General features: G+C 40.3%; 1 protein-coding gene across 2 annotated transcripts in view; it reads left to right on the forward strand.

The window, feature by feature from the left end:
* The first annotated feature begins 9,686 nt into the window (after positions 1 to 9,686).
* Positions 9,687 to 26,846, forward strand: part of LOC146520784 (serine/threonine-protein kinase BRSK1-like) — a 41,821-nt gene continuing 24,661 nt past the window's right edge. Inside the window, exons 1-8 of one of the 2 annotated variants that reach the window (XM_085157371.1) lie at positions 9,687 to 11,137; positions 11,513 to 11,607; positions 15,707 to 15,792; positions 15,992 to 16,132; positions 18,311 to 18,427; positions 18,795 to 18,828; positions 18,907 to 18,975; positions 20,027 to 20,173. In XM_085157371.1, coding sequence (XP_085013497.1) covers positions 11,050 to 11,137; positions 11,513 to 11,607; positions 15,707 to 15,792; positions 15,992 to 16,132; positions 18,311 to 18,427; positions 18,795 to 18,828; positions 18,907 to 18,975; positions 20,027 to 20,173 — 777 coding nt within the window. In that variant the 5' untranslated portion in view covers positions 9,687 to 11,049. The remainder of the gene's footprint in view (positions 11,138 to 11,512; positions 11,608 to 15,706; positions 15,793 to 15,991; positions 16,133 to 18,310; positions 18,428 to 18,794; positions 18,829 to 18,906; positions 18,976 to 20,026; positions 20,174 to 26,846) is intronic. The other variant, XM_085157372.1, reaches the window with a different exon arrangement.

Raw genomic sequence — 26,846 nt, forward strand, 5'->3', positions numbered from 1 at the left:
TTTAAAATATTTGCTGCTTTGTCAGTTGAAAAGCAGTTTCAATAAGAAGACACTCACCAGAATTAATAAACAGCCCGACTGAGTGATCGTCTGCTGTAGATATCAGTTCTTGGTAAGGAAACAGGTACTTTAATGCAGGCGTAAATGTATGCAAAACAAAGGATGAGAATGCAACTGGATCAGCCAGACCACATACAGAGATGATCTGGATTTCACTGGATCTGAGCCATGTGGGACTGCAGCCTGGACAACGCCTGTGGCCAAAGGTATTCAGCTGGCCTACTGTATAATGAAACGGGAAGAAGCAAGTGGTATGATTTGGGAAGATTGCAACATGTGACGCTCCTTGTCTGTATCTGTTTGAGATCAGCGGTTAGATATCAGATTATTTGTCAGGTCTGCCCAAAGGATCTTTGCCTTCATCCATCTCAAATGTCTCTCGCTATTGCAGGTCCACTGCACTGAGTCCTCCAAGTTCCCAGCATTTTCCTTCTGCACAACAGCACTGGACCGATGACAACAACTCGAATGATGAAGATGATGACGATGATCATCACAGAGAGGCAAACACTGTGTTGATTTGGGCCGAGTTTGGGATCTGGTGGCAGAAACCACAGTTTCCTCCCCCCTGTCCTCCCCCTCATGTTTTAGGCTTTTCTGGGTCCCGCAGTCTTACCCGCTATTCCCCTCGTCTCTAAGGCTGATATACATTATACTGACAATTCCAGAGAGCCAATGGGCTGTGATGTAAATTGTCGACTTGAAATGAATACTTATAAATGGAAATAAAAAGTATGAAATACTTGGTATAAAAACCAACTTGTGATTTCTGGCCTCTTGATTTGTAATACTGAGGATGCAGCAACCTTTGACCCAATCCTAGTTTTGCCTTGTAGAAGTTAGAGGTTAGCATGTACACCAAGACAGTAAATACGCAGAATAACTTCTAAATAACCGAGTAGCAATCTGAACATCTTCGTGATCATCAAAAGGATAGAGTGATGACACTGCTTCTGACATCAATGCTAGTTAAAATGGCTGTACAGAGACACATTATTGTATCCGATCGTTCAGTCTGACGTCACTAGCTGTGTCTGGGCCTAAACTCTGCTGCAGGTCCATATATCAAACGATCACTATGGCATTACTGAGAGTTAAAACACTGTCTAAAGTCTTTCATCTTTAATAAAATGATCAGCGTTCTGCTCTACCAGGTGTAACAATTGAGTTTAACATCCAGGCATCCATGAAAATGGAATTTATGACATTTAACAGAGAAGTTAGCAGGAAGTTAGCTCGCTAGCTTCTATCTAAATACAATATAGCATGTCCTGACTGCGGGGTTTTGGAAACAAATTAAAACGTACAGCTCTGTTATCACTTCCAACATAAATGAAGACAGAAAACTAAACAGCAGTGACGTTTGTAGGGTTACTGAAGTTTGGCTAGCTGGTATATAATGATGTGCTACGTGACCGCTAGCGACACAGCTATGTTAGCATAATATAAACAAGCTAACTTTTTTTCCACTCGATAAAAGTTAACGTGAGTGTTCTCGGTGGTCAGGAACAAATGTAATCGCATGGCAGGATGCTGTAAAAGGACCAAACTTCAGCCAGGAGAACAACTGAGATAATCCATCCACAATACGAGGTTAGTCATTCATATACAGCTGCATGGGCTGGGCTGTAGTTACATCCTAAGGTTTTAAAAACTGAGCTTAAATAAATGATTAGCAGTAATAAAAGCCGAGGGAGGTCAACGGTGATCACTGACTTTTTTTAGGACCTTTTTGAGATCAAATAGAAGAAAATACAAAACATTAAACATGTTAACAACACAAAAGCCATATTAAACGCAGACTACTTTAGGCCCGGAAGTAGGATTCGTCACGTCATCACTTAATAATCGGATTGCTACAGTATGTCTTTATTTTCTGCAACATCTCTAATTTTTCCCAACATACTGACACTTTTTCAAAAACATATTAATTATTAATGACAGTTTATAAAGTAAATATGTCCTAAGTACTGGTTTGTCTAGGGACTGTTAATGCTTAGCTATCTTCAGTGTTAGCATTTTGATGCTAAGGATGAAACAGTGGAGTTCCAAGTTATCAGCTAATGCTAGCTAGCTTTGTTGCTATACACATATAATAGGGTGACCAACCATCCTCTTTTCCCCGGACATGTCCACTTTTCACGTTCTGTCCAGAGCATCCGGGAGGATTTTCGAGATTGATGAAAATGTCCAGGTTTTTCTATGGGCCTACAGAGGAACCATATGTGTGATGTCATCTCCGAGCTGATGCTTTGCGAGTTTGTTCTGCGCTCACAGACCGGACAGACAGATGATGATGTTTAAAAGACGTCAAAGTGCGTGGAGCTTTTCAGATAAACTGCAAAATAAATTTCCCTCGTACGGTCCCGGTAATTTTTCTTATAAAGATGAGGCATTCTTTCTGCACCATTATTTAATTCCAGAGGTTTTTGAGTTATTTTTTTTTGCCCTTGATGACTTTTAAAAGCCTAAATGACATTTTGGTTTCACCATTCATTAACTGCACAGAGAAGGCATCGTTTAAATGTGTTAAAAATTTCTTTAAGCAAACAGTATTATTAAACTTCTTCATGAAGTGTCCTCTTTTTTTGGAAATCAAAATATGGTCACCCTAACATATAAGATAGTTAAAACTAATAAAATACTAGAATCTCACTCACCAAGTCTGAAGGACAAATTTGTTGGATGGTTTGTACCACACAGCAAAGCACATCATCAGTCAGGCAATCTGCAAAAATGCTCCAAATGTCACTAACAGCACACACAAAGAGACAAGGTCAAGTTCAATGAGTCAGAGTAGTGAAGGAGAGCAGATCTGATGGGGACACTGCTGACGTGCCCCTAACACAACTGTACAGCTGGATGACTTTTAATGAAGGTGTAAACTATTAATAGAGGTCTAAACTTTTTATTATTTTTTTATTATTTTCTTATTTATACCTGGCTTTTTGACCATGACTGTTCTGTTTTCCGTCCGTTAGATCAGCTTTGCTTGATTAACTGTATTCAGACTAAAATTCTTTAAAGGCTAGCTTCAAAGCCAAATGGTCAACCGTTTCTTTGTGACTCAACTGGCAGCCAGTATGACCCAAAACACAAGAATCAGTTTTTAATGAAGACTAAAGTCTATAAAAAGACGATTTTTGAGTTCTAGAGGTTGTCCCTTTAATGAATGTTGGCAATCTTGATAACCCAGCAAACCAGAGTTTCACACAATATTTTAGGTTACATTATAAGTAGGGATGGGTATCAAAAACCGGTTCTTGTTGAGAACCGGTTCCCACTGTTTCAATTCCTTGGAATTGTTTGCCCTTTTTGCAAACGATTCCCTTATCGATTCCAGTCGCCCCGAATGACGTCACCGCATTGCGGAGCGTCACTTACCTGGCAGGAAACATGGCGGCTCAAACGCTCAAAAGTTTGATTATACTTTACGAGAACGGATGACAACAGGACAACTTGCAATACTTGCAAAGTAGATATTTCATTTAAGGGAGGAAACACTACGAATATGCAAAAGCATTTGCTCACAAAACGCACGATGACCTTAAATGAATGTCGTGTTTTTAATTCCGCTCCGGACTCGTGAATCTCAACCCAGCAGCAGCGGTAACGTTTGCACGTCCTCTCCCGTTAATACGGCAGGTAAATAATCAACTAACAGTGCAGATTATGTTAGCGCGATCTGCCTTATTACAAACCTGCCATTACTGTGCATTTAGGTGACCATGATGAGACAGACAGAGTCTGACACCCCATTGAAGAGCCGTAGGCTGTGGATCTCTTAAGATCTCACTGTTGGGTTTGTAAGGCCATGTTACTCCTAAATTCCTATCTTGTTCAAAGAGGAGATATAAAACAAAGTTCTAAGCTAATCAACTTTAGTGTTCTCCTTTTTAAAAAAGAATCGATCAAGAATCAAATCATTAAACAGAATCGAAAATTGAATCGGAATCGTGAAAATCTTATCAATACCCATCCCTAATTATAACTTTACATATCTTGCTGTTCTCAGTGCAAAATAACTGTTTGGGCAAAGGTTCTACAAGTTGCAACAAATGTTAGCAAGAAAGCGAGAAGCTAATGTGCCAGTTACAGTTCAGCATTGTAGTGCTCCTTTCCAGTAAGTCCACAACTTCCTGTATTTTTGAAATTCACTGACAACACACGTAAGTGAGGTAGATCAAGATCTTTGTGTAGATCAAACTTTTTCTGACACATCCTTGAAAGGCTCGATTAAATTTAGACCTGAGGGAGTTTGGAGACTGGACTTCAACAGCATTTGCATTTTGGTGAGGTGAAGTGTCTGAGACCACTTCCACTGTAGCAATGGTTTATTGGGTAGCTGAATGTCAGAAATCAAGAACATTGCACTGTAACAGAATGAAAAGTATTATACATGAATCTTTTATGGTTTTCCTGTTCTAGTGTAAATATTGCAGATGATCGGTGTATGACAGAGTAGGTAGTAAATCCAATATAAGTGCTACAGTATATATTACCATCCTATATACCATTTGGATTTATACATAATCATATATATCTTGCATGTTGCCATAGATACACCAACAGCAGGGATTACATAAGGTTATAAATTGCTGAAGAGAGGGAAATTCAACATCTACCCCCAGTCATTCAACTTGTTCAAGCAAGAAGCCTCAAACATGGGTCTTTACTGTCAGCTGTCTGTGTGGCTGTCCTAATCCAGCCCCAGGGGGTAAATTCAGACTCTTTTTGGCATCACACCCATACATTCCCAGATTAGTCTGTCCTCAGCTTTCACACAGAGCCTTGCTTTCAAGAGGTCTCGAGTTTGTACATGTTTATGATACTTCAGACATATGGAAAAAGTACATTATACACTACATAATTTGCAGTAGTACCGTACAGTCACTTCAGAGGTATAAAAGAGGTATTATTACATTCAGAAAGTAGCACCAGTGTGATAAAAACATTTTTTTAGACACATCAAAACACTTTTTTTTACTCCTGCAATTATTTTTCTTTTACTTTAAAAAAACATGTTCATACAAAATCTGTCCACAGTTGTATCCACTTCTTATTTGTAAAAGTACCCATAGTGAGCACAAGAGGGAGCCAAAGACCCTCCACTCACTTTCCATAAGGTCTTCTTTCTTCTTTGAAATCGTCTTTCCTGTTTAACCCTCTGAGCTCTAAGGCGTCCTCTGTGATGAGTTGAAGGCAGGGTTAAGATTATAACCTCTGCTGATCTGAAAATCAGAGAGTCTAAGTCAACTGTACTGAAGAAAATGTGACCAGCAGCCCACATTATGCAACGCTACACATATGCACATATTGTCCGAGCAGCCACGCTATGTTTCCAGAAATATTCCCCAGCTATCAACACCTGACAGGACACATCATGTCCTACATTCTCAAACACAGATGCACATGTGTCCGTGTAATGTCCACAGTCTGTAGGCCTGACTGTATAAGGACCCTTTCTTCAGCACAAGAAATAGTAACATCAATCATAATGTGGAGCACATGTTACAGGAACACTGTGTCGCACTGCCTGCTCTGTGCTTGACATCAGATATACCGTGCCCAACAACCTAAATGCTAAATGCTTCAGGAAGATTCCCCTGGGGGGAGGAGATGCAATATTTCTGTCTGACTCTCAAGAGAAGAGCCTAAAAGGGGAAGTGTGTGTATGTGTGTGTGCGAGCGTGTGTGTGTGTGAGAGCAAATATTTTAACATATATTATGAAGTAGTCCTCCTTGGTCTGTGCACATACCAGCTTATGTAGCTGCACAGACATGTAGCTGCATGTATTTCTTTGGTGCAAGAAATTTCAGCTATGGATTCGAGCTCCTCGTGGAGCCAGATATTGCACGGGAGCCTGATGGTGTGCATTTGGTGGACAAACCTTGGCCTGGTGGCACCTGGTCAGGCACACGCCAAGCTCCCACATTTTGAAACCACTACCCTTTAGGCTATAACCATTGGAATGAAGTGCTATAAGATACACGGCGGGTAAGGAAGGATGAAGATCACCTGCCCATACACTCAGAAATGCAAAGCCAGATATAAACAAGATCCAGACTTGCTCCTTTCTTCTCTGTCAATGAATCATTTAACATTGGCTAAGGCAGAAAACTGCCATGTGGTCTGATGTGTCAAAATTTCATATCTTTTATAAAACTGATGGACACTGCAACTTTGTAGCTAGAAAATTCCATCAAGAGAAAAAAGAAAGAAGCTAGTGTAGTAGCCCAACAGCGCCACCCTGTGGTTGGAAAATGCACTTACACCAGCAGTTATACAGACTCATCTATGAAAACAAAAGATTTATTTTACTCTTGTGAAAATCAAGTTTTGTGCTCCTCTATCTTTCACTAATGAATAATGTGCACAAATGTAGGATTTTAATGTGCAATGAGATAAAAACAGCATCTGTGACACAAAAGATAACCTGGCATGAGTGGACTTACAGACTCACAAAGCACTGTAGGATAATCTGAGCTACATCAACCTGACTCTATCCACAGATTAAGATTAAAAGGGATTAAGATTTGGGTACGTCATACAGTTATCACAATGTGGAAATTTAATCACATACAGTGATGCAGCACCCAGTGGTTTTGCGTTGGTTTTGTGTGTGTGTGTGTGTGTGTGTGTGTGTGTGTGTGTGTGTGTGTGTGTGCATCGATCTGTCCCTGGGGTCTGCTATACATGAAGCACTAATGCTAAATGTTTCTAACCTAGATTCAAGCGTGACTGGCCACACTGTAGTCTTAACATCAGTTGTGAACTAGATTAGCAATGAAAGAAAAGAAACCAGAGTGCTGCTATATATACACTGCTTATGTGCAAACCATGCGCCTGTAAGCCAAGTTATTCCTGACCCTGGAAACAACTGCTATTAAAGATTTTATTGTCCACTTACTTGATTGATTTCTTGCTTTTGACCCCATTGCTTTATCCTCCAATAACAGAGTAACGTTTCCTCCTAGAAATCAAATGCTCACTGCTACAAGCTTATATGGCTGATAGCCCGTAATAGCTACTGCTGTGAGTGGGTTTATAGATCTTATTCTTCATTAAAAACTGATTCCAGTGTTTTGGGGCTGCCAGTCCTGTCACAGAGAGACGTTTGAGTGCTAGCTGGATCTTAAGGAAGCACTCAAAGTATTCTAGGTGGAATAAAGTCATGCAAGCAAATTCTTAAGATGGAAAACAGAACAACAACAATCAGCATGATCACCACAAACTGTATGTGAGAGACCAGCACAGAGTCACACATTGGTTTTTGAAAGCCAGCAGTTAGTGTTTAGGCCATGTTGGGGGGGGGGTTGAGTCAGAAGTGAACATATTTGTACAAGAGGGTCGAGTGCTAAGTTATCATGCTTAGATATCAACAAGCAACAGTAAAGTTTGCAAAGCACACTAGTCACAAAGACCTGCTCACTGGTGCTAAATAGCCGAGCATATATATCAGAATTGAACTCACCAAGAGCACAGACCTCTAGGATAGGCTGTTTGTATTAGCAACAAAGCATTATTTGTTAGATACTTCCGACAAAAACACACCTAAAAAGGACAAAAACTGTGACTCCACTTAGTGGAGGAGAGGTTCTGCACACAGCAAGGCCACAAGTCACCACTTTTAGGATCCATCTGTCAGTCTAAGAAGCCACACCCCTAACTTTAAGCCTTAATAGAGTATAAAGGCTGCATTATAAAATAATCCCAGGCTGCCAGACACACAGTAGTTACAAAAGGGCAAAAAGCGGCGGTGGTGGTGGTGGGGGGGTGGTGTCTTTTTGCCAAACTCTAAAAAGGCAGCTGACACAAAGTCAGTTGTTGGACATTTAACTTGGGAGCGTTTGGGGGTTGATTAAATCCTGTTGGATTTGTTTTTTCAAACTGGGAGGTCGTCTCCTAGCAACCACGAGTAGGAGGAGGAGTGGCCCCAGTATAGAGCCTTGCTGGACTCCTGCAATTATTTTCAACTTCAGTAATAAAAAAATATATTTCACAATTAATGACAAAGTGCCCAAAATATTTGTAAGTTTGACTTTCTGTGACAGTCAAGCAAATTACAAATGTATTAGTAAATGCCTCCCACCCGACACCCACAGAATCAGACATTTTTTTAGTATAGCAACTGTTGAAAGCATGCAAAAATTTACCGTTACATTTTTGTTTCTTAGATGCAGTAACGGTCCTCAGGTCTGAGTTGGCTGTTTTTCATTTATTTACATATTTATTTTTAATTACATTATCCATCCATCCATCCATCCATTCGCTTCCGCTTATCCTTTTCAGGGTTGCGGGGGGCGCTGGAGCCTATCCCAGCTGTCATAGGGCGAGAGGCAGGGTACACCCTGGACAGGTCGCCAGTCTGTCACAGGGCTAACACACAGGGACAGACAACCATTCACACTCACATTCACACCTAGTGGCAATTTAGATTATCCAGTTAACCTATCCCCACAAGCTGCATGTCTTTGGACGGTGGGAGGAAGCCACGCAAACACGGGGGAGAACATGCAAACTCCGGCCCCGCCCTGATGTTGGAATTGAACTCAGGACCTTCTTGCTGTGCGGCAACAGTGCTAACCACCATGCCACCGTGCTGAAAATTACATTTTCATTTATTTATTTATCTGCAATCTTAAACGTTCATAACTTCTTAAATATAGGGGGATTAGCATTAGCATTACAACTGAAACAGTGCTTTCTGGGTAAATGTTAAAGGATAACAGCATATGGGACAGGTATAAACCAAGTTATAGTATATGAAAGTTCTTCTTTTAATCTACACTTTGACACCAGACTTGTTTTCTGGCTGTGACTCCTGCCATGTGTTGATTACAGTACACTCATTTTTTCATTTTTAACACTCAGTTTGAAGCCTTCGGTGCTTTCAGTGTTATCCTTTCAAATCGACCCTGGTAGTATTATGTTCTTGATGCCCACCTCGTTTACTTCAGTGTTTCCTGTAACCCAGACAGGTATTAAAAGAAAAATAAAAAGCTGATTCTGAGGGGTTAACAACTGGCAGACTGGATTCATTTTATATGGAATGATCCTGTTACAGTTGCAGTCATATACAGTAATAAAATCTAAAACCAGAACCTGGACAGCAGCTGCATCTAACCTGCAGAAAAACAAAGAAACAATACAATCCAACTTTTACACGTTCTTCATCTGTGTGTTGTTCAAAGGTTTTGCCAAACAGATTTTTCTGCGTGCTGCGCATGTGCAAAGTAACACTTCAGTTGCGTGACTGACTGCATTACGGCTACATCGCATTATAACTGGCGCTATAACTTCTGTTTTACTTTAAATAGAAGCCAACATTGTAACAATAGAAATGTCATAATGTTTGCTTCCATTTAAAAAATGACAAACGAGATTTCTGTTGGCATTTTGCCATTATTTGTACTGAACCAATTATGTATTTGTGTGCGTCTGTGATGCTGATGTTCACGTGGTCATGTGCCTTTTTAAAAAAATACGCTTATGTTGTTGTTGCAGTCAGTCACAAACAGCATTGTGGAACTTTGCAGTAGTTAAAAGGATGGGTGGGGAGGGGGAGGTGGGGAGTTGGACGAGGTAGAGGCGTAGCACCAGGGAGGGGTGGGGCGGGAACTATGGAACCCGGATGCTGATGCTGACCCATGAAAAGGAGGAGGAGGAGTGTAATAGGTGGAGGAAACAAGAGGGGTAAAAAACGGGTAGCGGCAGAGTAGAGGAGGACATCCCGTCAATGATAAACACTCCCATGGATGCGGCCAACTTCGGACTACCTGAAAGACTCGAAACTAAAATATTTTTACTTATTTAGCGTTTGTTTTTCTGCTCCTTGTGCACGAAGCAGCCGGCTAAGGGAGGAGATGCGGTGATATCATGAGCAAAACCGGCCAGCGAGAAAGAAAGGAAAGACAGAGAAGAAGAAGAGAGAGGGAGGGGGAGCAGGGGAACAGGAGAGGCGGGGAGTCGGCTACCACCAGGCCAGCTGAGGATGCTTGTTGTTTCTAGAAGCGGGATTAATCACCGGGTTGAGCGCTGATCCTTCCCCCGGCGCACCGAGCGCACCTCTCCACGCTGCAGCTGTCCCGAGCCAGCACGCCTTTCGGCCGTCTGGCCCGGTCTGCCCCCGAGGCTGTTTGCCTTTTTGATGCTCTTCCCCCTCTTCCTCTATTTCCTGATGCAGGGCCGGGGAGGGGGCGAGCCAAAGTGTGCACCGGATATTGGAAAACCCATTCTTCTTGCTGATGCTGTTTGTGATAATAGATTGTTATCTGGGCAACGCCGCATCTACACAGAAAGGCAGATTGTGACCAAATGAGGCCCGACTTGACAGGAAGAGGGGAATGTACGGGCTCGGGAGGATTATGAAAACATTTTTTTTGGACGGCAACAGAAGAACGGGGGTCCCTGATATCGATCAGGGCATTCTGGCTTCGGATATTTGAGACTGCTCTTACAGAAATCAATCTGTGGCAAATGTAGCCTTCCTGTCCAGGTCTGAATGAGATTTTTCGTTACTGCTGTACTCTTGGCCAGCTGCATAAGCTATATAGGATCAATCAGCTTTAAACTACAGTTATTTATAGCAGGGGGTGGGTTTAATTTGACTGTTCGCACCTCTGTGGGCATCTCCCATCTCTGATACCGGCTAAACCTCACACGTCCTCATCTCTGATCTTTTCCTACCTTTCCCTTGAATGATGCCGCTTCCTGTGCTTTGGTAACTGACTTGAAAGACTCTGGATTTACAGAGTGGAAACAGGACCGGTTCTCACTCCTGACCGCATGACAAACAATTGCATGGGAGTAGCCTGCGAGGCCCGGCTTTAGATCACGACCAGTCCGCACCTCCTCTCTTCTCCTTTCCTCCTCTCTGCACCGCCGTATAGCCGCCTGTAATGTGCGTTACGGCATTACGCACGGAGCAGGAGCGAGCGCTATCTTGATTTGCCTTATATCTGGAATAGAATTTCATCTCGGGAAGGATGAGCAGCAAAGAGCTGACGGTGGGCCAGTCCAGTCAGTTTGTGGGGCCTTACCGGCTGGAGAAGACCCTCGGGAAGGGACAGACAGGTAGGCACCCTGCAGAGTAACGCAAAAAACAGGGCGTCTGCAAGGTGCGCCGGGGTGTAACACCCCACTGCAAAGCCACTTTAACATTTCTGTAATATCGAAGCTCATGGTTTAATCCGTCTTTATTCTGTACACTAAGTCTTCTCATCTCCTGTTTTATCCCTCCACGGCCTTCTTAAAGCGTCTCCCAAAAGCTAAACATTTTTGAGGAGGTTTCTGAGAATGGAGATAACTCTAAATCATTTTTTGAAGCTGAGTTGGAAGAATAAAGCTTTTTGAATTAATCATGACATCCCTTCCTTCCTGTTATTCACACCGCATCATGATCTGCGATATTCAGATGCTCTCTTCTCCTCCCTCTGTCTTGCTTCTCAGGACTTGTGAAGTTGGGTGTCCACTGTATAACAGGGCAGAAGGTGGCCATAAAGATCGTCAACAGAGAGAAGCTCTCTGAATCGGTTCTAATGAAGGTACAGCACTCCAAATTCACCTCATCTACTTATCCAGCTGTCTTTCTAGCTGTGCCGTGCATATAGTCACTGTGGCTGTCATTATGGTGGCTGCCAAGCTCAAATCATGTTAAGCTTGCACTCTGCAGAAATAGCAGCAGAAAATGAGTCTTTATTTTTGTCAAGAAAAGCCCGGCAGTGTGTTGGAACTTGGAGCTGCCGAGTGTGTGTGGGCACTGCTTCTGTATACCGAACAATAGGGATGATTTCATTCTGCTAATTAAGCCCTCTGATGAAAGCAACTGCAGCTGAAATACACTGGACTGAACTGAAATCTAAATAGCTTGTTCATGTTGGCGTTTTTAATGTGGTTGATTGCTTGGAGCTTTACAGGGTATGTCTTTTTTAGAACTGGCAGGTTGCACAAGACACACTTTAGGCGCTAGACGTGCAGCACGGTGCTAGCATATGTTTTAAGATGTGCAAAAATGTCAGCATCCTAAAAACACCGGATAGCTAAAGATTTCACGTGAGGCAGGTGTACATCACACATCTGGTATGTTTGGCTTAAACATCACGGACCTGCTCCTGTCCCATTTCCATGTGTGTGTTTATTTTATCAGAACAATACAAAATAATGTTTTCTTTCTATAGTCTGATAACTGTGTTGGGAAAAAAGCAGCATTCACCAATAGCACGTGACAAATGCCCTGAATCACTCAAGCTTAAAAAGGCACAAAATTCAAGGGATGAACCAGTGCTGTGTCCACACATAACGGACAACTTAGCAAAGAGTTAGTGCTGCAAAAACACATCATTTGTACCAATTTCTTTAGCTGAATATGCAAAATAAAATGTCAAAGAACAGTTTGACAGACAAAAAAATTATACTTTTTGCACCAACAAAGTGATTCCAAAACATGGCAAATCTTGTCATGTGTGGTGTGTCTTTAGAATAGAATAGAATAGAATAGAATTCAACTTTATTGTCATTGCACATGCACAGGTACAGGGCAACGAAATGCAGTTTGCATCCATCCAGAAGTGCTTTAGCCATGATATAGATATATTACAAATTGCTAATATATTAGCAATAATATAGATATGTGAGTATATTACAGAAATGGGTCTATTATGGGATGTTATAATGTACACGGTATGAAGTATGTTATGAATATGTTATAACTATAAGTATGTACAGGCTGTAGTGGGTACAAGCTATGTACAGGATATAAATATGAAATAAAAAACTACAGAAATCTGAGATATACAGTTATACAGAAATGTGAACTATGCAAGTTATAAACAGTTGTAGGATTAAAAATTATCGTATGTACAGAATGATTATTTATACAGAGCTATACAGTAGTGCAGTTAAGATAAGTGAGATATGTGGATAATTTCTACAGAGGCTATAAAGTGCTGGTGGTTGTGAGTGGTGGTTCAGTCCATGATATTATTGTGTGTTTGAGGGTACGGTTGTCCATTGTGTGTGTGTGTAGGTGGTTGTGGGTGTGTGTATGTTCAGTCCATGAGTTTAACGTGGGTCAGATGTCAGGAGTTCAGGAGTCTGACAGCTGTGGGGAAGAAGCTGTTCCGGTACCTGGTGGTCTTAGTCCGGAGGCTCCTGTAGCGCCTCCCAGAGGGCAGGAGGGTGAAGCGTCCATGTGATGGGTGACTGGGGTCTTTGATGATTTTCCCAGCCCTTTTCAGACACCGCTCCCTTTAAAAACAAGTGGTGGACAAAAGAAATGACAGGCCTAAAAACTATCTGCAGTCGATGACCTGAAGAAGGAGAACCATCTCAGAAACACAAAAGAAGTCCAGTTGGCTCTCTTTGAAACTTGAACAGTATCTGAAAGTTGACCTCAGTTGTGTTGAAGCAGGAATCATGTTGGCAGACAACAAAAGGCAGCCAGTTTCCAAAGAAAAGTTTTTGATGTCCTTCAAGAAGCCTTGAGGACTATTCCTGAAGACTAGTTTAAGAAATTACAAGAAAATGGCCTCAGAGAGTTCAGACTATGGTGAAGAATAAATGTGGTCATACTAAATACTGACTTATATTTAGTATGACCAATATTTTTACATCATATACTGTATTGCTGTACATTTTTGAGTGTTTCAATAAATTGCTGCTCATATTTCCCAATTTCCTACCAAAATATAAAGATATCACTGTGTGGCTCTAGACTTTTTCATATATGTTCAGTTTTATGCTGTCTTAAAATATATTTCTTGCGTCACAGTCCTGTTGTATTCAATTAAACCAAGCAGTTTTTCATAGATGTATTTTACAGAGACAACAAGTGTGTCCTTAAATGGCTTCACAAAGGTCTTTGTTTAAACTTTTAGGGCATTTCAGACTATATTTTTCAGCTGTAAGGTTTATTTAAAAGACAGTAGACATGACATGAATTTAGCAATCAATCTGGCAGTGTGGAAGGAAAATCAATGCTGCGCCTAGTTCTCTGCCACGTGTTCTGCTCTATAATAGGTCATGCTGTGGACAGCTACTAGAGCTGAATGAATGAATAAATATTTAAAAGGAACACTTAAAATTACATTTCTTTTAAAAAATAGGCCTCCATATTTTCATGTATTGTAATAAAACATAAGCAATAAGCATAAAAAGTTTAGCAATAGCTAATATGATATGATATAATATGTCTAAGGAAGTACAAGTACTGAATTTAGTCAGATAAATCTTGAGAATGGCCTTTAGACAGAAAAACTAGCTTTTTGCATTGGTTTCATCATATTTGACTGATCAAAGATTAATAAAAAAAAATGTAACTATATACGTTTTACAGAAAACTGCTCCTGGAATCAACTGACACGGCCTGGTCTCAAGGCAAAATGTGAAACAGTCACCAAAAAGAAATATTTTGGTTCATTTAAACATAGGTAATGTGCTACAAAAGTAGATTTTATGCCGTAAGCTGTGCTCTTCGGACTCTTCAAAAGCGATACGTCACCTTGACAGAGCTTTGAAAAAAGTGGCAGCCATATTTGAATCCAAACCGTGTTTTAGTTCATAAACCTAGAAAATTATTTTGGTTTTCAGATGCTAACCAAACATCATTGACATCAATTATTAATTCTGTGTGGAATTTGAACTATGGTCTCTGAGAGACAAAATGACTCAACCATAGTAGCCCTGCTAGCTAAGAAGCTGCTTGCTAAAAGAGGCTAAAATGTTAGCAGCAAAATTACGTAATTATGTATTTCTTTGGAGGTTTGTTAGCTATGAGTTGTAAATGTTATTCATCCATAAAGCAGGAGTAACAAAAAACAAAACAAAACACAGGCTCAAAAAGGGATGCACTAATAATTTGTCAGAATAGCTCTATAAGCTAATACGGGGCTTCTTGAACGATATCTGCGTATTGTCAAAGTAAGATGATATTTACTGCAGCGGTAGACGTTTATGTACGGTGACACATCAATTTTGCACTAGGTGGTGTGGTGAAGAGCTAAAATACTTTTAAAAGGTTTGGTTATTTTTCTATAATTAAAAGTTAAAAGACAAACAAACAAAACAAAAGAGAAACGGCTGTGCCAAACTGTTATTTTTAACTTGGATAGTGGCCCAGAAATTCACAGTCACACTCTGTACATGCCAAGTCTTTATCTTCATGAAAGTTTAGATAAGACACAGGCTTTAAAATAGCATTTTGATTAGTAACTAGCATAATGGAGCTAGCTTACTACGGCTTTGACCCGCTTACTAGCTTGCGCAAAGTAAATAATGGTATTAGAACAGGGCACATTTGATTCAGGATTTCTTAACAATTTCAATTTCAGAACTTTTTGTTCTAAATTATAAATTGTGTATTGCATCTCTGCTTTGTTACTATTTCTGATTATTCTGCACTAAATGTAGCTATTAGCTACATTAGCTATTAGCTAACTATTGAAAAGAAGTTGAAAAACAAGTCTGCCTATTCTCAATTCTTACCCAACTTTTTTATATGCTTGTGTCCTCCCTCTTGCTGTCTTACATCATATTTCCCTTCCTCTTCTGTCTGACATTTCCATTTCTATCATTTCTAACTTGCTCTTTTCTCTCTCCCTCTCTCTTAACCTTTCTCTACACCTCTCCCTCCCTCCGTCTGTGCAGGTGGAGAGAGAAATAGCTATTCTTAAACTAATAGAGCACCCTCATGTTCTGAAGCTGCATGATGTCTATGAAAATAACAAATACCTGTGAGTACATCTCTGTGTCTTTCTCCTTTCTGCTGACATAAAATAATCTGCTTCTGGATCTCTGCTAGAGCAGAAACAACACTGAATTAAAAAGGGAAGAATGTTCTGTAAGACAAAAGCGAGATAAATAAGCACATGGCATAGAAGATATACTGCAGAGATAAACCTTTTGTTTTTTATGTTACTGTCTGTGACCCAGGTACCTTGTGTTGGAGCATGTATCTGGCGGAGAGTTATTTGATTACCTGGTGAAGAAGGGTCGGCTCACCCCCAAAGAGGCCAGGAAGTTCTTCAGACAAATCATCTCTGCCCTGGACTTCTGCCATAGTCACTCCATATGGTCAGTGAGAAGCTACAGGAAACCTTTCTCATTTGTCGTTTGCCTGTTGATGACTTTTCTTTAATGGCTTTAAGAATGAAATCATTCTCAGTTTTTCTGATCCTTTACTTAGTTAAAGTAGCAGTATGACAATTTAAAGATCTACAAGTAAAAGCAGTGCTTACAAACTCCTACTCAAGGAACAGTATGAATATTATCAGATAAACTGGAAGCAAAAATACTGATTCTGCAGATATTTGCCGCCTGGGCCTTACAGGTTGTTATGAATGATAATTAGACTTGGGTTTGTTTTATCTATTTCATATTCAAGCAGCTGGTTTAGCCCACTGGCTCCCAAGATGGAATAAATGAGAGATAATTCATTATTCATTCAGCCACATTCTAGCTTCTCATCGTCTTATTATAATAGAATTTGGAGAATTAAAATAAATATTATTGAATATTCGTATTTAAATTTATTTCACTTATTTATTTTTATGTAACAAGGAAAAAGGTAGAGGATTAAAACTCTTTTAGATGAGTGTCCTAGCCAAGGAAGCACAAATGAGACTATGTTAGAAGTTTAAAGGGACCCTTCAAACAGTGGTAGGTGCTCATATTAGCCATTAAACCTTCAAATACTCAGGTCAGCTAATGTATCTATGGTGCCTATGACTCAAAACACTAATAGTTTCAGATCATTTTTACTACTCTTGTGTCTTCATGATTTCAATAAGAGGGAAAGATGCCTAATATGGTCATATCGGGCACCGCCCACTTCCTATTTTGTTGTTTGAGGGGCAGAAAAATTGTCTTAAAGAGAGGCTAGCTTTAAGGAAAGGATTATTTTAAATCATCACTTGTGGAAAGCTACTCTAGTAGAGTTCTTCAATAAAAATGAGGATTTGAGCATAATCAGTCCACTTGAATGAGGAATTGTCTCTGGTGGAATTATTACCAAATGCAGATTGAGCCCCAAGGTTTTCCATCTAGGGGCCAAACCGATACGCTAGCTGTATGTGATTTTTTTTAAGCTCATCATATACTTCTAATGAAGAATTATTGTTTGTTAATAAATTGCTGATTGTGGCTGTTAGATAACAGCGATTTTTCAAATTCCTCATTTCATATTTAGTGGTGACTCAAACAAAATTACACTGTGGATACTAGAGGTGGGAATCACCATACATCCCACGATACGATATTAGCACAATACTTAACGCACGATACGATATTATTGCAATTTTTTTTTTTTAAATTTTGCGATATTCAGATTCTGTCCATAAAGGTAAACTTTATCAATATTCATTTTCTCTAATATCAAAGTCTCACACTCAGTCTTTCTCTCATTTCAGTTTTATTGTTGACAAACTGAACGGTTTGTATTACAGTCTAGTCCAACTTAACTGAATCAACCATCTGGTACAATTATAGCTATTCTGAACTATGCAGTTTATGAAAACTATGCAGCCCCTTCAGCAACTGAAGAATTTGAAAGTAAATTAAAACAAAATATAATTTTACATTAAATAAAAAAGTTTTAAACTTAATTAAAATAAAACATGTCTTAAATTAAAATAAGTAAACTGTCATGTTTATTGCTGCCATAAAACAAGTTAAACACATTTGGACAGTGAAGGAATGTCAGGATTCTTGCTCAGAAAAAGGATCAACATGCTCTGAAGTCAGAGCACAAAAACCTTTTTGTAACAAAATATCGATTTCTGCTGTCCCTGTATCCATACATTATTAGCATACAAAATATCACCATGCTACACAGTATCGATTTTTCCCCCACCCCTAGTGGATACAAATTTTGGTGACTGTTAGTAATGTGTGGGTAACGTACACTGAACGTGACGCATATACAACTTGATTGGCTTACATGTTTCACTGCTGATTGGCTCTTTGGAGGCATAGTCATGACAATCACCATCTGTGTTTGAATTCTAACACAGGTTGATTGTTTTAGCATTATCTGGGTGCCATGTCACCTGCTTATATAATTGGTCTGATTGAAACCAGTTCCCTATTAGAACCACATGGAGGCTTTCTCTTCCAGAATCCTTTAATAAACACTGTGCTATGAATGTTCACGTCAAACAAGTCAACCAAATATACAAATAAGTACCTTCCTTCTTTCTACTTACGGCTTGGAAAAAATACTTCAGTGCTTTCATTGAGTGTTTGTATGTTCAGTCACAGAGACCTTAAGCCGGAGAATCTTCTCTTGGATGAGAAGAACAACATCAGGATAGCAGACTTTGGCATGGCCTCGCTACAAGTTGGGGATAGTCTGCTGGAAACCAGCTGTGGGTGAGTATGGGATTCATTGGGCAAAGACCACAAAGAAGATTTTGTGGTCTTATCAGTTTTATTGTAATGGATAAAACAGATAGCATGTGTGCAGTATCTTAGTATTTTAATGACTTTAAGCAACCCATAAAACATCCATTGTGCTTTTTACATAATCAATGGCAGCATTCACCAAGAGCTCAAGCGCTCAGCCCATTGGGAGGAGTATGGATTAAAATGATAAAATTAGCAACAGATTGTAGGTTTTACCTGGATTCACCTTTTCAGTCCGTGGATTAAAAAGCAGGTGTTCTCAGATCACAACACGATCAACATCCATGAAAGCATTTTTGATATCTTGGTGAATAAAACAATTCTTTCCTTTCAGATCTCCCCACTATGCTTGCCCAGAGGTCATAAGGGTGAGTTACCTACTTTAAATGAAGGATGTCTTTTGTGTGTGTTTGCATGTGTAACATTAACCCGCTGCGGTGTTTCAGGGTGAGAAGTACGATGGTCGTAGGGCGGATGTTTGGAGTTGTGGAGTCATTCTGTTTGCTCTCCTCGTGGTAAGAAGATTCTCTCAGCTTCTTTTATATCTCTTTCTTATATTGTGTACTCTTTTCTTTTTTGTATGATTGTACAACTTATGTCTATTTAGAACATTTACTCTTTGAGCTCTCAGTTATTAGCTGTAACCACGTAACCCAAAACTGAAGCTTGTGGTTGAGAGATGAACAAAAAGTTCTTTGATGTAAAGAAAGAAGGAAAGCTGGGGACCATATGCTGTAAGGTTATTAAAGAGGTCCAGGTGGGAATCTGCCCTGAGGCCATATACTGCAGGTCTTCCCCTGCTCTCCATCCCAGCTTTGCCAGTCTGCCATGTGCTTTTACCCCTCTGAGGTCACCCTGGGTGATTTGTCCTAACTTTATATCTTGGAGAAAGGCCAAATGGATCATTCTGGAAAAAATCTGAATAGTTTTTGAAATGTGTTAGAGTTATTATTTATTATTTGTCTTTGTTTCCTGATTACCAAGACAAGAGAGAACTACTTAACACGAAGAAGAAGTAAAAATTCTGATTGCCCTGGGATGGATTTAGAGTTAGGGTTAGGACTGAGTTCGTTACAGATGATGACTTAGAGCTTATCAGTTCGACACGTCAATTGTCACATCATAAATGCAAGGTGCCATGCACGTGTAAGTGCTTTCCAGTTTTTTGGGACTTGTCTGCAAGACACTATACCACATTGCACAAACTAATCCTGCTTAAGGTGGACTTGAAGCAGCCTTGGTTATCAGTGGTGTCCACAGCTTTACATGTTCATGTCCTTAGTCCTCAGGATATCATAAGGTGTAACGTGTGGAGCTGGTACTTACTCTGAATGTCACCAGCTATTATTAGATGAGATACATCTCAATTTGGATAGAAGAGTTGGACCAAAAAAGCAATTCTGATATCTGTACATAAAGACTTTAAATGGTTAGGGTTGACTGGGAAAACAATTTTGACACAAAGTTGCCAGCTGCAGACTGGTGAACAGTTCTTCTTTTTGATTAAACCACCAGTACTTCTTAATCTCATCCTTTCTCTCTCCATCGTCTGCCATCACTTTCCAGGGTGCCTTGCCTTTTGATCATGACAACCTGCGGCAGCTTCTAGAGAAAGTGAAAAGTGGAGTATTCCACATGCCACACTTTATACCTCCTGACTGCCAAGCTTTGCTCAAAGGAATGATAGAAGTCAACTCTGACAAGAGACTAACGGTAAGAAGGGAACATGTCACTATTACCAACATTAGCTGATGGTGATTTACCCAGATTTTCTGAGCCCATGTTTTAGGTTTTGTTGATTATATAATAATAATGCAGCAACGCACAAGATATGTAACTACAGTGACATTGAAGAGGTTATCCAACATCATGTTGGAAGCAAAGATGAAGCGCTCTATTCAATTCAATTCAATTCAATTTTATTTATATAGCACCAAATCACAACAAAAGTCGCCTCAAGGCGCTTCATAGATACAGAGAAAAACCCAACAATCATATGACCCCCTATGAGCAGCACTTTGGCGACAGTGGGAAGGAAAAACTCCCTTTTAACAGGAAGAAACCTCCGGCAGCACCAGGCTCAGGGAGGGGCGGCCATCTGCTGCGACCGGTTGGGGTGAGAGAAGGAAGACAGGATAAGGCTCTCTCTGAATTCTTTTAGTTTTCCTGTTAAAATCTATCGGAAGGAGAATAAAGGAGCTTCAACCCACAAGATTAGGCATGACTATACAAATCAAAAAGTGTACTCTAATTTGATTCATTTTGTCTACAACGAACACAACTAAACATTTTGTAATTATGGCTGACTTTAAGCTAACTTGTCTGGCTATGGATTGTTCCAGATAAAGACATTGTTGGACTTGCTCATCTGACCGACATTCATTAGCATATCTGGCAAGCTAGCTTCCTACTAACAGTATTAACTGGGCATTACTTCCTTAAGAATACCGCCTGCACAGATAGCAGGTTGGTCCTGCTTGTCGCAGTTGGAAGTCCTAGGCAGTGTTACCAGCTAAGAGTCAAAGCCATAAATTATTACCCATTCTGTGAGTTGTTTGCCTCATGACATTGAAATAAATTCTATTTATTGAAATATGAACACATAGGCAGCATGGTGGCGTGGTGATTAGCATTGTTGCTTCACAGCAAAAGGTTCATGATTCGATTCCACCATCTGGCCGCGGGGTTTCTGTGTGGAGTTTGCATGTTCTCGCTGTGTTTGCGTGGGTTCTCTACGGGTAATTTGGCTTCCACCCACAGTCCAAAGACATGCAGTTAGTGGGGTTAAGTTAATCGGTAATGCTAAATTGCCCATCAGTGCGATTGGTTGTATGTCTCTATTTGTTAGCCCTCTGACAGACTAACACCATGTCCAAGGTGTACCTTGCCTCTCGCCCCATGGTAGCTAGCATAGGCTCCAGCGCAACCTAGCAAGGATAAGTGGAATGGATGGTTGGAAATATGTCTGTGAAGGTTCTCAGTCATCCAAGTCATCGTAGTCTAAGGAGCTTGGAAAGAAAAGCTTCTGGAGCCGTTTCACCTCTTCACCCTTTTGGGGCGCGGGACATTCCCACAGGACTTAAATCTGGGACCCCCCACCATTTGACCCTAGAACTGAAGAAGCTTCTCAGATGAGAGGTGAAACGTCTTCAAGCAACTTAAAGAAGTCCAGATGCTTTTCTTTCCAAGCTCCTTCATTGGTTGGAAATATGAACACGTGCAGTAGCCTAATAATTGGTAAAGATCAGTGTAATGTCAAAATGTACTTGGTAACTATCTTAACACTAAACTACAATTCTTTTTCTCCTACATGAGTTATGGAACAGTATTGTGCGTGTTATCAGTCCGTTCACGTTTCCCATTTTTAAAATTTCGACAAATAAAGGTGGAGATGCTGTTTCACTGAACTGTGGAATGTAATGTTGACTGAACTAGCTAAGTACCTGCAATTTGTATGATTTGTCAGTGACATTTCAGCCAGATAAACTGTAGCACCATTAAAATGAAAGGCCTGTTTTTGTCTTCCTCTATTTAAAATCAACATCATGCTGTTTCGGAAACTAATTTTAATGTTAGATCTGCCTCCATAATCCTTGTAAATTGCATCAAATGTAAAAGCCTTTCAGGTGTCGTAAAAGTAGCAAAGGAGGGTGGGGATTATCGGGTTTTTTACAGCATGTGGCCTGGACATTTAAAAGGGTGAATGAGGGGAAAAGAAAAGACCCGGCCTCTGGGTTTGCTTCAAGATGTGACAGACATTAAACCTGACACGAGACCTTACAGAGGGAGGATGAAGGAGAGAAACGAGGAGGGTAGAAGGAGTGAGCAGAGGCATGGCCGTAGGGCTGCCACAAACGATTATTTTGATAGTCGACTAGTCACCGATTATTTTTGCGATTAGTCGACTAATCAGATCATCATCCATTGGACGTAAAACGTACAGCTTATTGCACCAGCTGCATCTGCTCTTATATAACTATCATTAGCTTACAGCTTTAAGTGTTTAAGGTATGTGCTAACTAAAAATAAAGACAAGATGATAGTTTATTGAATTTAAATGACATTTACAGATTGTTTCAGTGAAGTTTAATAAACTCCTTGCTATCTAAAATATAACAGGACACTGGAGTAAATTCTTGAGCATCTCACACTTCTGATAATCAGCTGTCTGCTTGACGTTTATTCAGCTGTAACTTTAATCTCAGCCAAACCGATTTACTCAGGAACAAATAAAATACTAAAAAAAGCCAAACAATAACATTTTAAGTTATCTAAGTGACTTATATATCATGTTTAACCTGAGTAGCGAAAGACAGCGGTGGGTTTGAAAACGATTAGCCGGGAGTTCAGTGCTCTCACGGCTCTAGTTAGCCTAGCCCCCGGCTAGCTATCGAGCTAGTGGGTAACAGACGTCTCCGAAAACGTCGGCGCGCTTTTGAAAATATGTGGTGTCTTGATAAACTGAGCAGATATTTGAGGTTTACACAGCTACATTCTCGCCTGAAAATATGTTAAATGTTTATTTTGTGACCCAGAAAGAATAATAAGAGTAATATTAAAACTAACTAGCTGCCGCCATTGTTGGAAACTGAGCTGGGCTGCGCTATGAATTCTGGGACACAACTTCTTCTTCTTCTTCGGGGTTTAACGGCAGCTAGCATCCTTGTACATGCAGTGCTGCCATCTTCTGTTTCAGTCCGTTATTACACTCTTAAATCCTACTACTTATTCCTGCGTCTTTTGTGATCTTACAAAGCTTCAAACGACGCGTCGACTATTAAATCAGTCGTCGACGATTTTGATAGTCGACGTAATCGTGACTAGTCGACCAATCGTGGCAGCCCTACATGGCCGTAAGGTTTTGCTGAAAGACAGAAGTAAAGTCAGCAATGACAGAACTACCACTATTTGTTGTTTCTATTCTTAGACGCAAGTTTGTAGTTTTTAAATGAATCCAGGGACTCAAAACCTTTTCTAACGAAAGGTCAGATTCTTGAAAAAGAAAAGACTGGTAGGGTGAGTAAGTGAATGAATAAAGAAATGAGTGAATGAACTGGGCAGCTAGAGGAAGTTCCATTGCACTCAGGTTATAAAATGAAGCTGAGATAAAGCAATCGTGTGGAAATTAATTCACGCTTAACAGGCAGGTAGATGGGGACAACTGTGACAATGTGTGTCACAGAGGGCTGTAAAATAAGGACAGAGAGGAGGAAAAGTCTGGTTAGTTAGTCGACAACAGCAGATTTAATCAAAGCTGTGAGTTTGTCTGATGAGCTGTTGATTAATGGAGCCTGAAACCAGGTCAGACCATCTCTCCCTCACTCTCTCTGTCTCTATCCGCTTCCTCGTTGCCTCCATGGAAACCACCCACTGCACAAGGAGACAGATTTCACACCAGTTTAGTACCGTAGTAGTTAAGATCAAATAAAGCAACACATCTTTAGTGTTTCATCACATTTAATTTATAACAGGAGGCGGTTGGAAAGGCTCCTGTCTGCAGTCCTTTGTAAGCAAGTTCACCGATGCAAATCCCTAGCTGTGTGCCGATGCTTGCAAGTTTCCTCTCTGCAGATGTATAAATGCAGTGCTTACACAGTAGGCCCACTTTCTCCTTTTATACACTTGCAGAACTGCAGCTGCTTCATTATTCTAGCCCCAAGAGATGCTGCACAGGACTGATGCGATGGTTTCTACTTATATGCAGTCCTAATGCAGAGAATCTAATGTAGGACTGCTGCAGGGAAACTTTTTACCATGTTGTGAAAACTAGAATCTGTGGCCCTTTACTGGCTAAATGCTCCACCAGTTAGCTCATATAACTATACTGACCTTGCTGACATGTTGATATAATGAAGATAAAAATACTTAGCATGTTTACCATCATGTTAGCCTGTCGAATCTTAGCTAGCTAGAAAGAGTAGCTAACGCCTAATAAACTGAGCTGTGAAAAACAGAGTACATTAGCAGCGTGTGGAACCACCTTTGGTAGCAATAACCTCAAGTCAACTTCATCAATCGCTCATCATCATCACTGTGGAGGAATTTTCTGTCCGCTCTCCCTCATAGTGTCGCTTCAGTGCAGTGAGCAGTCATTTATGCATCTCAGTGAGGTTGTGGTCTGGACTATGGCTTTGTGGTTTATTCACATATAACTTTGCAAACCAATGCTGTAGTGGCATGTTCTTCTTAAACAGTCTGAGATGTAGCTCGCGGGTCCTTCTGAGCATTGCATGGTCTGACCTGGTTTTATGTCCACTCCTGTAGAGATATTTCCACTAATAAGATGGGCTTCACATTGTTTCATTACCTTCCCTGTAAGAAAAATGGCTTCTTTTAGATCACCGTTGTAACATGTCTTTAAAAAGTTAGGATGGGGCAACAAAAGGCAATAAAAGTAAGTGGTACTAAAAGAAACAGCTGGAGGAACATTTTGCAACTAATAAAGTTAACCGGCAACAGGTCAGTAATACAACTGGGTGTAAAAAGAACATCTTAGAAAGACTCTCAGAAGAAAACATGGGTAGGGGTTCACGAATTAAAAAACTGCACCTGGCAAGATTTCAGAATAATGTTCCCCAAAGAAAAGACTTTGGATATGTCATTATTAGGGGTGCAACGATACACAAAATTCACGGTTCGGTTCGGTTCGATATTTTGGTGTCACGGTTCGATATTTTTTCGATACAAAAAAATTTTTCATGCCTTTTTAATTTGTCATTTATTAAAATTATAAATATATATTTTAACTCAAAAGTACAGTTTTTAAATTTAATGTTGCTGAAACAACAAAGTAATAAAAAAATAAATCTATCTGATTGAGGAATCACTCATCTTTGGAAAAGAGAGTTTATTACAGAGAAATGTCTCTTTCCAAAATAAAAGCTATACTATACGCTTCTTCTGGGCTATATTCTCAGCAGCATATTAAACATATCAGGTCCCCATAAGGAGAATCATGTGCTAACGGCTGTCTAAATGACTCGGCTAAAGTTTGTAGCATGCGTGCTTGTTGTTTTTGTCTGCTTCCACTTGTCTTTGCACTAGGATGATGTCGGAGTAAATGTGCAGTCATATTCGTTGTGTTCCCACTAGTGCTGTCAGCGTTAATCTGAAATGAGGTTAACGGCATAACGCGGCAAATCTCCGTTAACGAGCTACCGCGGATCGCCCCGTGCGTGGGGCTGGACGGCCAACACGTTAACAAGCTAACTGCGCTAACGCACTAGTTCCCACCAATGTAATTGAACATTGCGTGGCACATCCAACATACTGTTTTACTTTAGTCCATGACGCGCTTACCTTCAGGGTCATACGTCACATGAAAACCAAAATAGTTCCAAACGCCAGATCTGAATGAGGGTGGGGGAGGTTCAATTTGCCATGTTGCAACGAGCTTAGCTTCTGTCTGCTAGCTTGTGCTGCGCTCAGTGAATCTGCGTTCGACTACTCCGCCTAGGCTGCACTGTCGAGCGCAGATCCACTGAGCGCTCAACACAGACAGCATCGTCAGAAGAAAAGTTGATAAAATAAATTAAAAACATTTGTATTGTTCGATACATATGCGTACCGAACCGAAAGCACTGTATCGAACGGTTCAATATCGATACGAGTACCGTTGCACCCCTAGTCATTATCTACAGTACGTAATAGTATAAATGCAAAAACCTTTACAAGGTACAAGGAGCGAGGCCAAAGATCAGTATTGGATGCCGATGATCTTCAGGCCTTCGGGCAGCACTGAGTTAAAAACAGACACGATTCTGTCCTGTAAATCGGTGCATGGGCTCAGGAACAATTCCAGAAATCGCTGTCTGTGACCACACGACGCCACACCCAAATGCAGGTTAATGCTACTGTCTTTTCTGGGCAAAGCTCATTTAAAATGGGCTGAGGCAAAGTGGAAAACTTTTCTGTGGTCGGATTAACTGAAATTTGAAAGTCCTTTTGAAAAACATGGACCTGCATCTCCTGGACTAAAAAGGTGAGGGACCAAAGATGAGAGTTTCTGAACTGACGGGGCATCAGTGCACGTTTTAGAGCAACATATGCTTCCATCCAGACAATGTCTTTTTTTTTCACCCATGGAAAACATCATGTAATTAAAAAATTAGGCTGCTGAGTGTTAAACAGCTCGAATGCAATAGCAAACAAGAAGCAGTGGTTTCTATTTTGTGAAAAAGTTGTGAGTTTGTGAGATTTGCAAATCATTCTGTTCTGTTTTTACGTACATTTTATACAACTTCACAACTATTTCTGGACTTGGAGCTGTAAAATATGTGTTTGAGTCAGAAGTCTGGGTTCATTTTGAGATGTTTTTTGTTTTTTTAATGAAGCAAATGGTCCGAAATAACACGAAACTGGTCAAATGAGACAAATGACATAATCA

The sequence above is a fragment of the Neolamprologus multifasciatus genome, chromosome 4, assembly GCF_963576455.1.
Source record: "Neolamprologus multifasciatus chromosome 4, fNeoMul1.2, whole genome shotgun sequence".
Lineage (NCBI taxonomy): Eukaryota > Metazoa > Chordata > Actinopteri > Cichliformes > Cichlidae > Neolamprologus > Neolamprologus multifasciatus.